Here is a 17800-nt window from a genome sequence, read left to right as displayed (position 1 = left end):
CAACACAGAGATGGGAGCACTTGGGGAAAACGGCTGTCTAGATTTCTGCAGGACGAATTATGACAAAGAACTGGATGAGTGTTCCAGCAGCCCTGGCAGTCAGTGGTAAGTTATCTTGCTCATATTCATGGAGTGATTTTGAAGCACTGTATCGAGATTGAATGTTCTAGAATTAATCACCGTAATCAGCGTTGTTGCGAGCTTACAATGCAAATTGAACATTGCTTATATATGAACCATGAGGGCAAAAGGCTTATACTTTCTGTTATTATAATCCTTCAGATTGTGTATTTATGTTGTTATTTTCTATGTTTGTTTCATCTGATGCCTCTGTTGAATTCTTATCATAGTTATAGTAAGTACAAGGTGATTCAAGTTCCCCAAACAGCAGTTTAATTGTTACCGAAGATTGTCCCAGAGTTCATTGTCAGTGTACATATTTGCATTGAGCTTCTCGTGTTTTGGGTAAAGATTGTCACCGACTCATCGGATGTACCTTTTAAATGAAGTTAAATACGCAATAACACATACCTATTCTTCATCTAGCCAATTGTTGAGAATTCCTGCAAATGATATCCCAGACGTGTTTTGTTTCTCGTTTTTGTGTAAATCTCTGATGGCGTCTTATCCGGCTCCTTGTGAAAGTTGAGGCGGCACTGTCACACCCTCAATTTTTTATCTAGAAGCTTAACAATGTATACATTAGTTTGGTTTGATTTCAATTGCAGTAACTGATCCAACATTGATTTGTTTCTTATTCTTTATCATTTCCTGATTTAAAAACATATAGATATGTTATGTTTGGTTGGATTAAAAACAAGCTCAGAAAGTTAAAAAGGATAGAGAATAGCGCTTTTCCATGAAGTGCTTTGCGCTTCTGCCCTATACTGGCTTGTCAATTCAAGCGATCAGTGAGCTTGTCGTTAACTGTCGCAGTACGTTCAGTTTCATTATGTGAGTTTGACATAATTATTGGCTAAGTGTATTAATTTCGCGTCACGCGACTTGTCTCATAACTCTTTCAGTTTGGAGAAGATGGTTAGTTGGATGTACCTTGGAGAGATCGTGAGACTGGTGCTTGAAGGACTGACAAGGAAGAACCTCATGTTTCGGTCCGTGCCCCGAGCGTGCAATGTGTTCCTCAGGGGTAGTTTCAACACTGATTATGTCATAGACATTGAAAGGTAAATACTGTTTCTCTTGGTTCGGATACGAATTTCTTTAACTTGTTTAGGTCATCTTGTTGTTATTTTGTTAAGCAGTTGAGTAGGGTCAAAATAAGCGTATAGACTTAAAGAAATATCAAACTTTTCTGATTCGTTCATTGACCAAAAAAGCGCGAACAAACTCGCGACTTGCAATACTAACGATCGTTCGATATTTATAATTGTCTGATTGCCTACGTGTGTGTGTGTTTGTATGTGTGTGCGTTGTGTGTGTGTGTGTGTGTGTGTGTGTGTGTGTGTGTGTGTGTGTGTGTGTGTGTGTGTGTGTGTGTGTGTGTGTGTGTGTGTGTGTGACTGTGTCCTCAAGTCACTTTGTGATTATAAGTTTTGTTATCATCCTTCCGCTGTCGCTGTCTTGTTTCCATGCACATTACCAACTGACAACATTCTGTCCTTATGTTTTTAGTGACAACGATGAGCCTAATCAAACTACAAAGAAGATTCTGGATCGTCTAGCAGTGAAAGACTACACAGACGAGGATGTCAAGATTGTTCGTCTCGTCTGCAGTATTATCAGTGAGCGTGCAGCCTGCTTAACAGCCGCAAGTAGGTCATTCCCTTGATTTGTTTTCCTTAAGCTTATTTTAATCGTTTGTCCAGTATTCAATTTAATTCTTTATTTTTGTATGAACTCAAATGTTTAGTGTTCTTAGTATGTCTTGCTAGGCTAAGTTCTATTTAATCAGAGTATGTCTGCGTGTGCTTATACTGTGTCATTTGATGTTGTCAAATGCTGTTGCAAGTGTGTTCCATAAGGTTAGAATTGCTGATTTTCTGAAAGATTCCATCGTTCTGTAAACCTCATGTAAGGCGGAGTGGGGCTTTAATTGATTCAGATAAGGACACTTAAAGAAATTCTGACAATATCCAAAGGTGTAATTTCTTATTACTTAAACTAAGTTAAACAATATCTATAATACAACCTGTATTAGTATTCTACCTGATAATATATAATAATAATTAGTTTATGGTCTTTTGATTAATGGCCTTGATAAAATGTAAGGTGTTGAGATAAAACAGCAACTTGTAAGTTCTTACTTTCCTATGTGTGTTTTGCTTCTCCCTTATTTATGCTGTTTTAGTCCATGTCATAAGAGCCGTTGCTATTAATTGGGTTCCCTTCCTTTTTAAATGCAAGGTTTGGCAACACTCATCAACCATGTCAATCTGTCTCCGGTCACTGTTGTTGTGGATGGATACTTGTACCAGAGACATCCCCGTTTCCAGGACATGATGTTAAACAAGACACGGGAGCTTGTTAACCCAGAACTCAAAGTGAGTACTTACTACTGCTTTCATGTTCGGGACAAACTATCCCTGGTCAAAAACATTGAAAAAAACGAACGAAGTGTGGGAGACACACTTTTGTGAACGGCAGTTATTTGTTGGTAAAGTTATTTTGTATGAACAAAATAATACAGAATCAGCAGCTAGCTTCGTGCTGTCAATGGTATTCGTATACAATTTAGACTATGCTGAAAGAGTTTTCGACGAGTGGAACAATTGCCTCTGATCCTCTAGATTGTGTGCGAGGAGGATGTAAATTATATGGATAAAACAATATATAGGTCTTGTTATTGATTAGACAGCGTGTATTATCCTAATGTGTGTTGTTGCAACGGTGATGCATGGCTGGCTGTATTTTGTGTTTTTTGTGTTGTTTAAATGTGGAACCTGGCATCTTACATCGGGGGCTGTCTGCGGTCGTTATCGGACACAATGACGTTAAGCATGATGTCGTCTTCACTAGTCCAGCCAAGACTAAATTACCCTAGCCACTAAGCTGTAACAATAAATCAAACAATGACATCATATGTTGATGAAGTGAAGATGTATTTAGTCAGGTCGTCATTTCCCGATTTTGACCTTAACCCCTCAAAAAATACCTCGGAGAATGTTTTGACTGTTTTGAACTCTGTGATGTCTGTAGATTACAGATCCGACGGATGACACCCTGTCATCCTTGGGCATTTTGATGTATTCAAGATGGCGGACAAGATGGATTCCAGACTGCAAAATAGTCGAAACTGCATGCTATAAACTAGCAGAACTGTATTTATTTATGTTTTCCGGGAGATAAAACGGGAGTTAATATGCATAACAACAGTTACATGATTAGCAGACACTATAACCTGAATGGCTAGTCTGTTGAGGGACCGTTAAAACTGGTTAACGGAGCATGATGATATAGTTAGTTTTAGCAATATATTTTTTCAGTTACAGCTAATGGTTTAAGCTTATATGTGTTGTGGGCTTTGATTACTGTTGCACTTTGCTTGACCTTCATCGCATTTCAAGGTCATATGAATGTCAAATGTTCATTCAAATGATAAAGGATTATACTATTTTTGAAGATAAAATGACGAAATGTGTTCATCTTCTTAAAACTTGCCATGAATAAAAACGTTCGCCAACACTGAAGGTCACACGTTTTCAAGGTCAAACAATTTCAAGGTCATATATTTTAATGTCTGCAAAACCATCACTTAGCACGTGCATCACTACACAGATCACTGTCAAGAAGACGAAGCTGAGATTGTATGGCCATGTAACAAGAACAGGCGGGCTCTCCAAGACCATCTTACAGGGTATGGTGCGCGGAAAGAGAAGATATCAAAGACAAATGAACAGAGGGACAGATATCATTACAGAGTGGATTGGGAAATGTTTTGCATCTTCCCAAAAATTGCTCACAGCCGCCAGAGGTGGAGACCGCTTATGAAGCGCTCGTCGTTGAAGTGACCCTACCATCCTGGTGGGTTCCAGAATCGATCAATGAGTGACTTGGTCGGTGAGCAAGCAGATAACAACTTAAATCCTGGAAAAGTGGCTGTAATACCCAGAATAACTTAAAGTTATCTTGTGATCGAAGATCTAGTCAGGTGAGGAATGTATACATCAGACGAAAGTCCTTGTAAGGCCAAGCGATTCGGCATATGAAATCCCTTTTGACACCATATACACAGTGTTGTGTCAGTTAGTGACGCCCCGAGGAGGTGGATTAGGCGTCATGTCAAGAGGCTAAACCTGATGTACCATGTCTCACATACAAAAGACCTCTATCTCATAACGTAAAGGTCATGGCGACGAACCAGGGATACTGGTTAGTATGCACTTTACCTCGCCGATGACCACACAGGATGATGTGTAGTTTACCACTCCAGATGACCAGGCGGGATGACCACGCTGGTTTACCACACAAGATGACATGGTCATGCAGTGAGTTTTCAGTTTGAGGGCAGCCACCATCGATCCTTTTTTCAATTGCCAAAATGGTAGCGGATGACTATGCCTGATGACCAATAAATGACAAAGCCCGATGATTACGCTGGATGTCATGTAGATTACCAGTACGGGTGACCGGTGAGAATTGCCAGTGCGGATGACCAGTGTGGATGACCTGTGCAGATGACCATGAAGGATGACCAGTGCAGATAACCAGTGCGGATTACCGGTGCGGATGTCCAATGCAGATGATCATGAAAAATGACCAGTGCGGATGACGGGTGCGGATGATTAGTGCGGATGACCAGTGCAGATTATCATGAACGATGACTAGTGCAGATGACCAGTGCAGATGATCATGAAGGATGACCTGTGCGGATGACCAGTGCAGATTATCATGAAGGATGACCTGTGCGAATGACCAGTGCAGATGATCATGAAGGATGAATAGTGCGGATGACCGATGCGGATGATCACAAAAGGATGACCAGTGCAGATGACCGCAAAGGATGACCAGTTTGGATGACCGATCCAGATGACCAGTGCGGGTGACCGGTGAAGGTGACTGTTGCACATGCCCAGTGCGGATGACTACGATGGATGACCAGTGCGGATTTGTGCAATTTCCAAGGAGTAGACATCGACATAAGATGGCACACGCATATTGACCGACTGCGCAACCACAGCATGCTGTTGCACATGGTAAATTTCTCCACAGCCACACTTCAAAATTAGCATGACTTCAGTTGGTGTAGGTTCTACTCCAGGCGGTTTTCTGCCCATCCTACAACCACCCGACGTCAACTGGATCAAGATTTGGAAGATCCCCGTAGAATTGCAATTACAGCCCTTTTCAGATGGACGTTCAGAAATGGGCTGATGTGGGCGGTAGTTTTTGATTTACGTGGACTGGTGCTTGGAGGTTCTAGCTAGCCAGGTTTCATATCTCTCACGTGATATGTTGTTTGAGATTGTGCACCTGTAGCACTCGCTTACAAACTGCGACATTTGCTGAAAGACTTCACTGATTTTCACGCATGGATCTTCTGCAGAGAAATCAAGCACTCCTACGAACACACTGGTTAATGAACAGCTGTCACCAGATGGCATACGCTTCCATCTAAATTAGCTCTATCGTCTGGTAAACAATCAAATCGGAGAAAACTAGTCTCTCACGATGTTCTTTGATCATCGCCCGCCATTTTGTAAGATCAATTTACAAGTTTTATCTTCGACAGTGAAACCTGTGCTTTGGAACACCATACGCACTAATCGCAAGTCCACGAATAACACAGGTTTCACATCTTCTCAGCCTGGATGTAATTCCATGCACACTCATGTGTAAATTGTTTCCATTTAGCAGAATGAAACACGTCAAATGCCTTTGTTTTTTGTCTTGGAAGAGGAGCTCAAGTACGGACACGGACAACACTACAGGCCATGCTGTACGTGTCGTCATATTACTCATTACGTTTTCCCGACGTCATGAAGTTATGACGCCATTCTAGCCCTTTTTTCTATGGAATGCCTTTTGTGTCAAAACAAAAAAATCAACATTTGCTAATTTTTCTATAATTAATTTTATCTCAATTTGCCCAAGGATTTAAAGATGTCATCCTGCGGATTTGTAAACTTCAGGAGTTAAACTACCCAAAACCATTAAAACATTTTCCGAGGTATTTTTCAAGGGGTTATTGCCCTGCCGCAAGGACTAATTTCTTTGATAGCAAAGTGGATACTTTTAGTGGTCATAGATATTCTCAATCGAAAATTACCATACTATAACATTTAAATTTCACGAAACCCAGCTTAATGTGTGTCACGTCTAAAATCACCAACACCTACATTACCCGCTATTACGAGCTAGTCGTGTGACAGAGAGTGTTCTTGCACACGAGACTGTAGATGTTTCACGACGGCTTTAGCCGGAGTGAAACAGCAGCAGTCGAGTGTGCAAGAACACTCTCTGTCACACGACTAGCTCGTAATGGCGATTATGTCTCACAGCTTCAACAGAGGAGAGAACAAACACGTTTTGCGTACTCACGCTTGATAAACCTAAACACAGGAGCAGCCATTGTGGAGAGATCTACTTTTTGACGAAAGTGAACGAACAACTATGAATGACGTCTCGGTATATGTGAATGACGTCACAGTCATCGTCACAGTCTGTATCTTTTGAAGCATTCCATTCTTCATGACGTCTTTCTGTGTCTGCATCCGCGAAATGTTTGTTCTTTCCGGGGTCTTTGTCATCTATGTTCAGAACTCTGTCCTTCTAGTTTCAGACAAACAGTACTCCTGAGCGAGCCACTTTCCAAGGGAAGCTAAACTCGCGTATGGAAACAGTACCGTAGTCTGGGATGCCGTTTTCAGTATTCTCAGCGTTGAAGAATTTGTAAAGAGAAGACACGACAACAGCAGGAGAAATAAAAGTCGTGTGTGCATTTTGGGGCTTTTGGAGGGACGATTTCGAGTTTGAATCCGTTCTTGCACATGCTCCAAAGCGTGTAACATACAATCTTGCACACGTTTGCTTTAGTAGTGGCAAAGAAGGAAAGCGTGTGACATCATATCATGTCACACGCATTCCTTCTTTGCCACTACTAAACCAAACGTGTGCAAGATTGTATGTTACACGCTTTGATACTGAAATCAATTGCTTCGATTATGTATTTATTTCTGGAAAATTCTACCTTTACATACATTTAGTCACTACCTTAAGCATTTATGTTTTCGGTATTCATTTCATGTAATCACAAACGTAGAAAAATGGGTATCAAAGTATTGTTACATTTTGATGTGCATTCTGAATAGTGTGCAAACTGGCCTTGGTCAGTGAACCACGTTTTATCTGTGTAATTCGTGTTTGACGTAAAAAGAATAACACCAACTCCGTTCCCCTGTATGTATGAAAGCCACATTTTCTTTTTCATTCAATTTCTTTTTTCAAAAGCGTCGTCAACTTTCTATTTACACGACAAGCTCCCTTTCAAGCTTCAATTAAGAACCCTGAATACAAAAGGTCAAAACAAAACAATAGGTACTACTTTCGACTATCGTCGTCTGCAACGAAAACCGAAAATGGCGAAACGCTTTGCTACCTACACAGAGGACGAAATTGCCAAGAAAAGATCGAACCTAACACCAGTGACAACAAAAAGGTGCACAGACAGTTCCGTGCGGATCTTTCGCCATTATCTGAAAGAAAAGGGAAAAGGTGAGGATTTTGAAGCAATGTCGAAAAATGAACTGAACAGTACTCTTGGCTCTTTCTATATGGAAGCTAGATCTGAAAGTGGCGACTTGTATAAACGAAAAACACTGGAAGGGATCCGGTACGGTCTGAATCGCCACCTGAAGTCGCCACCGCACAACAACGACTTCGATATTGTTCGGGATTCTGATTTTTCCGTCGCTAACGAAATGTTCAAGGCGGCTGTCAAAGAACTCAAGCAACAAGGCAAAGGGAACATCACCCACTACGAACCCATGGCCGAAGCCGACAGGCAAAAGCTGTACCACAGCATGTACATGTGACAGGGTGACCAGTCACTAATTATAGAGTTAAGCTGTTGTCATTGTCCAGTTTAGTCTTTGTTGCCGATCAGTTTGTGTTTGGTGTCTATTCATTGTTAACAAAGAGTACTGGTATGTCTAACAAACTTTTGCCTTACAGCAAGTGCCTTAATTTAACAAACTTTCTGCGCCTTAGCAGACGACACGAACGGCTTGTTTACATTCGAGCGGTGGCCATGTTTGTCCCACATAAAATCTATTTTTAGACTTATTGAGTGCACGTGCTATTTTATGCAATCTAAGGCTATATCTTACTTTTAGATGTTAATAATGAATGGATATAGATATTTTGTTGCTGTATGTTCGTGCTTAAGTACTTTTTAAGGCTATGTTGTTCCTTAAATTGCTGTAACGTTCGATCAGCTCCGACCCAAGCCTCCGACGCTATGTGAGTTTTAGCGCCAAGTAGGTGACGTCTGGAATTTCCCTATTATCTCCATAATTGTAACTTTTCTATAAATCTAACTTAGTGCACTTCATTTCTTATTCCCTTAAGATACTTTTTGAGGTAAAGTGCATTAATAACTGTTTGGATCGAGTAAATCAAAGTTTTCCTCTCAGTTCGACCGGTGTCTCGCCGCGTGACGTCACACGCGTCATTTTAGTATCTGTGTTTCTTTATCAAGTTTAACGTCACATAACTCGTCATAAGTTCCATTTTACCGCAAGTATGACACATGTATGGAAAGTTCAGGAGTTCATCTTGTAATGGAGTGAATTGTATTTGATGCAGGAAGTGATAGAGTTTAGCAATCCTTATTTTGCTGGGTTTTGATCGTTAATCGGTCATTCATTCTGAGTAATTAATCAGAATTATCTTTTGGTCTGGACTTCTAAAGTTATATCTTGTAACATGAGTTAAAAAGTATCTTTCACACTGGTTTTGTAGCAACAAACCGATTGCAAATGCATGCATTTTCCGTAAAGTTATCAGTTGTCAAAGTTTCTAAACAAACACAAATTTGGTTATCAGGCAGTGCCAGACGGCCCTTTTGGAAATTGCTGTGAGCCGCTTGCAGTGCAGTCCGCGCGAGCAGTATAAATAGCCTCCGGTACCAGCATAAGAAAGAGGAGTCAGGGAGAGAGTCATTCAGTCAGGGCTGAGTTCATTGTTCGCGTCTCGCCACTGACTGAGGAGATGTAGTTGTATTGTATGTTGTGACTTGTAGCCACCGGCCTCGGCCGGGTTGGCGAAGAGGAGGAGGGAAGATAATATAGAGACAGAGAAATAAAGTTCGTCATGCCAGTATTACTGCTGTTGTTGTCACAATGTCATCTGTTGTGCTTGAGAGAGTGAGTCCAGAATGAGTCCGTAACACATCAAGAGAAGAGAAACAAAAGAACAACAGAACATTTCCTTCTTTTCCGAACCTCTACAAAATGGCGTCGTCAGACAGGATGTGTACTAAAACGGACTCAGAAGTTCCTGGACTCGGAAGAAGTGATGCATTGTGACAACTTCATTCTTCAGTACTGGTGATGGCGGACCTTTCCTGCCAGGAGTTGTGTACTCCATGTTGTCTTCGACGATCGGCATGTCCTGTCCTGTGATGTCCTGTACGTTCCTGCGTTGATGTCCTGTAAACTACGTTCCTGTGATGCTGTAATCTTCGTTCCTGTCCTGGTAGCTGTGTTCCTGTCCTTTCCTACGATGCCTGTGGTATGCTGTTCCCGTTTCCCGCTGTCATGTGTCATCCGATGCATGGTGTGTGTAATTTCACCATTGGTGTGTAGTGCTGTGTTGGTGTTCATCCCCAGAGTGAATTCTCGAATTGGAATCGCGATGAACGGTACGTGGAAGTCTTGAAAAGACTAGTGGATTTGCATTAACTCACTGTAACCGGACTTTTATTCAAGGAACTGTAAGGATCTCGGCCGACCTTTTTGTGAATTAATATTAGTCCATCAAACAAGTGAGCAGTGCATTCCCCGATTTGACGTTGTGTGTGATTCATCATGTTCTGCTGACGTGTGCATTATCGGACAGCGAGTCGAGTGACGTAAGTAACGGTTGAGCGCGTCTTGAAGTGACACTGTGAGGCATCGTTTTATGTTTGTGATCTATGTATTTCTATTTTATTTACGTGAAATGCGTTCATTTTGACATTGTTAAACATGTTGATTTCTAAGCACGATTGATATTTTTTTGTTCATAGCTTGCAGTGTATGATGCTTTGATTCGTGGGATGAGTTGTTTACAATTGTGGTTGAGGGTTGGGCACAGGCAGACAGTATTGAGACTAGTCTGATGGGAATGCCAAGGTGGATGCAGCGAGTCAGTACTAGTTAAAACCTTCCCATAAGGTCTGGTATAATGATTTTTCGCAAGATGTATCGTGGGTTGTATTTGTTTTGTTTTTTTCACTCCTGCAAATGTAATGCTGGTTGATCTAGCCTTGTAACCTATCAGTAGGGCTTGGTTTTTGATCGTTTGTAATGTAAGGTTTCAAAGTATTGTGTCATGTACATTGTGGAATATGAAAGAGAGAATTATGTCATGTGGAGTCAGCTGTCTGTTGTAAGTGTATTGTGTTGTGGTGTGTATCTAACTTTGTTCAGCTTCCTTTTGGTGACAATGTGGTTGAGAGTGAATACTTAAAGTGGTGTATGATGACTTTGAAGATTTTATGATGTTGTAAGAGTGGCTGGGTATACTTGATTCACTGTGTTATACTTTGATGCTTAGATGTTTCGTCAAGAGCGCTAAGTACATATCTTAGTTGACATCACGTCAGCATAGTGTCTGCTTGTTTTGCATGAAGAGTACGGGGAAGGTGTTGCTATGGCGATTGGTAGGTATCTAGTTGCATAGTATTGGGCACCAGTTCTCTCATGTCGGTTTTTGTTTTGTTTATGCCATTTCTTTAGCATCTTGATTTTGTGGAATGATTCTAAGCATTGAGAGAATTCATGTATTTGCACATTGTTACTGTATTGTGAGTGGAGGGAGTGAGTTGTTCATTGTCTGATTTTAGCGTGCCGTGTTGTTGCAGTGAAATGCATTTTTTTTATCGTTGTGTTCGTGGTCGTGACACGAGGACGTGTCATATACAAAAGTAGGGGGTATGTGTGACAGGGTGACCAGTCACTAATTATAGAGTTAAGCTGTTGTCATTGTCCAGTTTAGTCTTTGTTGCCGATCAGTTTGTGTTTGGTGTCTATTCATTGTTAACAAAGAGTACTGGTATGTCTAACAAACTTTTGCCTTACAGCAAGTGCCTTAATTTAACAAACTTTCTGCGCCTTAGCAGACGACACGAACGGCTTGTTTACATTCGAGCGGTGGCCATGTTTGTCCCACATAAAATCTATTTTTAGACTTATTGAGTGCACGTGCTATTTTATGCAATCTAAGGCTATATCTTACTTTTAGATGTTAATAATGAATGGATATAGATATTTTGTTGCTGTATGTTCGTGCTTAAGTACTTTTTAAGGCTATGTTGTTCCTTAAATTGCTGTAACGTTCGATCAGCTCCGACCCAAGCCTCCGACGCTATGTGAGTTTTAGCGCCAAGTAGGTGACGTCTGGAATTTCCCTATTATCTCCATAATTGTAACTTTTCTATAAATCTAACTTAGTGCACTTCATTTCTTATTCCCTTAAGATACTTTTTGAGGTAAAGTGCATTAATAACTGTTTGGATCGAGTAAATCAAAGTTTTCCTCTCAGTTCGACCGGTGTCTCGCCGCGTGACGTCACACGCGTCATTTTAGTATCTGTGTTTCTTTATCAAGTTTAACGTCACATAACTCGTCATAAGTTCCATTTTACCGCAAGTATGACACATGTATGGAAAGTTCAGGAGTTCATCTTGTAATGGAGTGAATTGTATTTGATGCAGGAAGTGATAGAGTTTAGCAATCCTTATTTTGCTGGGTTTTGATCGTTAATCGGTCATTCATTCTGAGTAATTAATCAGAATTATCTTTTGGTCTGGACTTCTAAAGTTATATCTTGTAACATGAGTTAAAAAGTATCTTTCACACTGGTTTTGTAGCAACAAACCGATTGCAAATGCATGCATTTTCCGTAAAGTTATCAGTTGTCAAAGTTTCTAAACAAACACAGATTTGGCTATCAGGCAGTGCCAGACGGCCCTTTTGGAAATTGCTGTGAGCCGCTTGCAGTGCAGTCCGCGCGAGCAGTATAAATAGCCTCCAGTACCAGCGTAAGAAAAGGAGTCAGGGAGAGAGTCATTCAGTCAGGAATTCAGTTCGCGTCTCGCCACTGACTGAGGAGATGTAGTTGTATTGTATGTTGTGTCTTGTAGCCACCGGCTTCGGTCGGGTTGGCGAGAGGAGGAGGGAAGATAGAGAGACCAAATAAAGTTCGTCATGCCAGTATTACTGCTGTTGTTGTCACAATGTCATCTGTTGTGCTTGAGAGAGTGAGTCCAGAATGAGTCCGTAACACATCAAGAGAAGAGAAACAAAAGAACAGAACAACAGAACATTTCCCTCTTTTCCGAACCTCTACATACATGAACACGGCGACACCAACGGGGCTAGCGAACAACGACGTGCGGTATTACTTTTCAAGAAGGGGTGCAGAAAACATGCATTCCATGACCAAAACCACGTTCCGAATCAAAACAGACGCAACAACAAACAGAGAGTATGTGTGCAAAAACTCCGACGAACTTACCAAAAATCACCAACACGACACGGCATTCGTCACCGGATTCATGCCAGCGACTCTGACAGATTCGTGCCCCGTGGAGTCTTTCATGCAGTATATCAGCCACCTCAACCCCGACTGCGACCGTCTTTGGGTGTATCCTCTGGACACTTTTTCTACAGATTCGCCGGTTTGGTATGCGAAGAAACCAATCGGTGTAAACTCAATGTCCCAGTTCCTCCCCCGTCTGAGCAAATCCTGCGGTCTGAGTCAAGTTTACACAAATCACTCGATCCGGGCCACAAGTGCTACTGTCGTGCATCAATCCAGCTTCACGCCTGCAGAAATCATGGCTGTGACCGGTCATCGAAGCGTCAGCGCGCTCACCACATACCAACGTACATCAGATGCCCAGAAGCTACAGATGGGTGATGCTTTGGCAATTGAGGCTTCGTCTTCTTCCCTGACACGCACGCAGACAGTCAGGCAGGTCCAAGGTGCACCGACGGTGATGGCAGGTTCGGATTACGAAACACTCGACTGTTTTTTTTATGAGATACACGAACCAAGAGACGAAAGTGTGCCCCAGATGAGGAAAATAGTCTTCCAAAACTGCACCATCAACAACATTAACATCACTGTGAGAAAATGAACGATCCAATCACAACCAGTTCCCCTGCGAAACTATTTAGGTGGACTTTCCCACGACGTGACCTACAAAAATTCTCCGTGTTCGTTCGCGCCTTGAATTCAACCTGTGTTAGTGCGCGCGTGTGTTTGTGTGTTTAGATTTCGTTCGTTTTCGCTGTTTGGTTAAACAAAAAGTGTATTTAATCATTAAAAGGTTCAGAAACGTTGGTTGTTACTTAGTTGAATACATTCAACCAGAAAAAAACTCAAAACGCATTGGATCTATTTTCTGCGTGCATGCGTGTGTACGGTATGTGTGAAAAGGCAATTGTGTTGTCAGTCTGGTTTTGTGCCTGTTATTTCGTCCCCAAAAACTCATTTATATCTTTCTATGTCTATGCTGTGAGACATAATCGCCATTACGAGCTAGTCGTGTGACAGAGAGTTTTCTTGCACACTCGACTGCTGCTGTTTCACTCCGGCTAAAGCCGTCGTGAAACATCTACAGTCTCGTGTGCAAGAAAACTCTCTGTCACACGACTAGCTCGTAATAGCGGGTAATATCGACCAAACTTAAATTTGACCTGATTGCACAAGTTAGATAAAACTGCTGTAGTGAGACCTGGTTTGCCTTGATCTGATTATATCGATCAGTCACATCATTTTAGTGACCTGCACCACCCTTTTCTTCCTTTTACATTTAGTCAAGTTTTGACATAGAGGGGGAATCGCGAAGAGGGGCGTGGTGTATGTGTGTGTGTGTGTATGTGTGTGTGTGTGTGTGTGTGTATGTGTGTGTGTGTGTGTGTGTGTGTATCTGTGTGTGTGTGTGTGTGTGTGTGTATGTGTGTGTGTGTGTGTGGAGAAATTCAGAGTAAACTACAGGACCGATATTTATGAAATATCACATGAGAGTTCCTGGGAATGAAATCCCCGGACTTTCTTTTTTTCGATAAATATCTTTGATGATGTCATATCCGGCTTTTTGTAAAAGTTGAGACGGCACTGTCACACCCTCATTTTTGGATGAAATTCATTGACATTTTGGCCAAGCAATCTTCGACAACGGCCGGACTTTGGTATTGCATTTCACCTTGGAGGCTTAAACATTGATTGATGACTTTTGTCATTAAAAATCTACAAATTGTTATTAAAACCTTTTTGTTTTAACAATCCAAAAACAATTTTATCTTATTCTCCATCATTTTCTGATTCCAACAACATATAAATATGTTATGTTCGGATTAAAAACAAGCTCTGAAAATTAAAAATATGAAAATTATGATTACAATTGAATTTCTGAAATTGATTTAAAAACAATTTCATCTTATTCCTTGTCGGTTCGTGATTCCAAAAGCATATAGATAAAATATGTTTGGATAAAAAACAAGCTCAGAAAGTTAAAAATAATTGAAATACATAAAAGCGTGCTATCCTGCTCAGCGCAACCACTACCGCGCTATTCTGGATTGTCAATGTCTCTGCCTTTGCTACGAGTGATGGACTGACGATGCTACCAGTATACGGTCTTGCTGAAAAAATGCAGTGTGTTCAGTTTCATTCTGCGAGTTTGACAGCTTGACTAAATGTTGTATTATCGCCTTACGAGACTTGTTTATTACGTTTACATGACAAGGTGAATTCTTCACAAACATGCGAAGTGTCATTTCTTACAAAAAATGATGGTGATATTTATACTTCAAGAATTATGTTTGTCTTGATTTATTGTTGCGTGATAAACAAAAAAATGATTAAATTCCTGGGCAGACTGCTTTAACATTGTAATGTAAAACCTTCAACCAGTCCCATTTTGTTAAATAAGTCACAGGATGCACATGATGTGTCATAGCAAACATGTTCACAACACGCCTCGTTAAGTTGCTTTTTGCAGCGAGTAGGCTATATGTATCATGATTAAAAAGTTGTATAAAAGCTTCTGTTTTTGAAGCCATGCAGGTAACATCACTTGTGGACAAGATTCGTGTTAACTTATGTATATCCACTGTGTTTCAGTTCCACCTTGTAAGGCCACAATTGGAAAGGTCCATAGGGGCAGCTCGCATTGCAGCTGCCGCACTGCGTTCAGGTAACTCACGCACAGATACGCCTGGTGCAACTCAGGACCGTGGCTCTTCTCACACTGAACCAGGGCAACCTTCCCAAATAGGCCTCTAACACATGGATCCTGACTGTGTTAGTACGAAATAGGCAACAACTCTGCATTTGTACTACACGTACATCGAGCAGGACTGTGTGGTCTCGATTGTAATGTAACTAAATCACCAGTGACTACAAGCTTTATTGTGTTGTAGTTTTGCAGTAAAACCTCAGTAACCTGTTGCAAAAAGTGTGCACAACTGTAAAACAAAACCCGTAGCCACGTTCTGCAGTATCTCCAGAACATGATGCACTCACATGTATTCAATATTCGTGCAATATGGGGGTGAGACCTTTACTACTAATTGCCTGACACACAAAAGGACACGTTTAACTGGAAAATGTCCTGTAAAGTCCAATGAATATGACAGTGAATGCTAACAAAAGATGAACAAGAACAACAATTGTTTGGGGATGTGTTTGTGAATATACACCATATGTGCATGTGATATGCATGATAATACATAAAACATATGTTTGTATTCAAATGCAATTAGGCAAATGTGCGTGTGTGTGAGGGAGTGTGCGTTTTGTGTGTGTGTGTGTCGTCTGAGTGTTGTCGTGTGTTAATTAATTGTTTGGTGAAAAAAGTGTGAGTCTCTGTGTGTATGTATTTGAGTGTGTGTGTGGTCATGTGTGTGTGTGTGTGTGGTTGTGTTCCTGTGGTCGTCTGAGTGTGTGTGGTCAGCTGGGAGTGGTCGTGTTAGTCTTGTGATGTCTTATTATTAACAGGTTTTTGTTGCTTTTGTTTTGTCTGGTCAGGGGCTAGATTCCATGAGGGTTGCTTGCATATAACTTCATTTTCATTGTTCCCACCTGCGCTGTATCCTCTGACTTGCTTATTCAGTGAATATAACTTTTTGAAATGGGTTGCAGTGTGCGTATGCGTGTGTGTGTGTGTGTGTGTGTGTGTGTGTGTGTGTGTGTGTGTGTGTGTGCGTGTGTGTGTGCGTGTGTGTGTGTAGAATGTGTGCGTGCGTGCATGGGGCGATGCTTCAGGACAAATTTCAGGAAAACAGTTATTAAGATTATCATATTTAAGATTGATTTAAGGCGCTTATGTTGTGTATTGTTGCTGTTATTAAGATTATCATATTTAGGATTGTAATGCGCTTAGAACTATTTTAGGATTTGCGCCCTATAAATACCCTTATTATTATTATTATTAAATTGTGGCTGAAATATGTATACTTACACACACAAATAAAGAACAGCCGAAGCCAACTTTCACTCATGTGCCGTTTGATTGTCTTGTGATTTTAACAAAACACATGCAGTAAAAGGATGTGTTTGTAAAGCGACAATCATGGCGATGCCGAAACATCATGGTTGCCACGTGCTGCAGAACACTTATTTGCTTCCATGTATTGCATCGTTTTACTGTTACGGTGGTTTCTCTTTGTTAATCGGATAGAGCATATGTGAATGATCCAACAAGTTTATATAATTCTTCACTGGCTCTGTCGACGCCTGCTTTTAACCGTTTGCTTCCCTATATATATATATCATCATCAATAAACGTATTCCATATTCATCACAAAAACTGGCCATGGGGCGTCGTCGTCCAGAACAAAATTGTCCAATCCTCAAAAAAACGTTTGGAATTCTGGGTAGGGAAATCCTTTCGTGCAATGACGTCAGCATATTTTGGAACTGGAGTGGCAATTTAATTTCGGTCACACTTGAGATAAATTATATTTAAGTACACAATTACGAACGGATATCGAGCGACTCAAAAACCGCCGAGTCGATACTGATTCCCATGCTCCAGAACTCAAGTGTAATATTGGAAGCCAAAATGTGTATTTTTACCACAGAAGATAGTGAGCCCGGCTAGCTCAGTTCATAGAGAGCCTTATTGGAAATTCGTTACGTTGGCGGTCACGAGTTTAAATAGCTCGCGCAGCAGGCAAGAGCATTTTTCAATATTTTATTTTGTGTGTGAACTTGTTCAATATTTGTTTAACTTCTATACTTCATGTATTTTATACATTGTTCTTCAGTCCAAAGGTTTCGAGTGATGTATTGAAGTTTGAAGTAATCAAAGGGTTGCATAATTATTGAGTACTTCCAGGGCTAACTTTTTATCATAAAGCCAAACTGTGCATATGTTGTTGGGGTAAATCCTTAACGGAGCGTCTCTTGGGGGTATATTTGCAGGACTGTTAAGGGCAGCTAGGCTTGCAGAAGAAAAAAACATCTGCGACGCCTATTATACTACAAGTGGACATATCAGAACTCAGTGTCCTGTACTAAGACGGAAGGGGATTACTTGCTCTGCACTACTGTTGTGGAGGATAGTTTCATGATTGGTCTAGTTTATGTACAAACATTTTAAGATCATCGTCATATAGGTTCTTGA

The 17800-nt window shown here is 40.9% G+C and overlaps 2 protein-coding genes across 2 annotated transcripts in view; both read left to right on the top strand.

The window, feature by feature from the left end:
- The window catches only part of LOC138972755 (hexokinase type 2-like), a 289080-nt gene that overhangs the window by 158770 nt on the left and 112510 nt on the right, over positions 1-17800 (top strand). The gene's annotated exons all lie outside the window — the stretch shown is intronic.
- LOC138973944 (hexokinase type 2-like) lies at positions 1420-17529 on the top strand. The gene is made up of 4 exons (XM_070346646.1): positions 1420-1436; positions 1633-1772; positions 2365-2501; positions 15295-17529. Exons 1-4 carry the CDS (start codon positions 1420-1422, stop codon positions 15454-15456), a joined length of 456 nt encoding a protein of 151 aa, XP_070202747.1. The 3' UTR covers positions 15457-17529.

Source organism: Littorina saxatilis, linkage group LG8 (assembly GCF_037325665.1).
Source record: "Littorina saxatilis isolate snail1 linkage group LG8, US_GU_Lsax_2.0, whole genome shotgun sequence".
Lineage (NCBI taxonomy): Eukaryota > Metazoa > Mollusca > Gastropoda > Littorinimorpha > Littorinidae > Littorina > Littorina saxatilis.
This window is presented reverse-complemented; position numbering and strand designations above follow the sequence as displayed.

Excerpts from the sequence above, each read along its gene's own strand:
- LOC138973944 (XM_070346646.1), top strand. Across the intron at positions 1,773-2,364 it reads AGCCTGCTTAACAGCCGCAA|GTTTGGCAACACTCATCAAC; the intron begins GTAGGTCATTCC and ends TTTAAATGCAAG. Across the intron at positions 2,502-15,294 it reads TTGTTAACCCAGAACTCAAA|TTCCACCTTGTAAGGCCACA; the intron begins GTGAGTACTTAC and ends ACTGTGTTTCAG.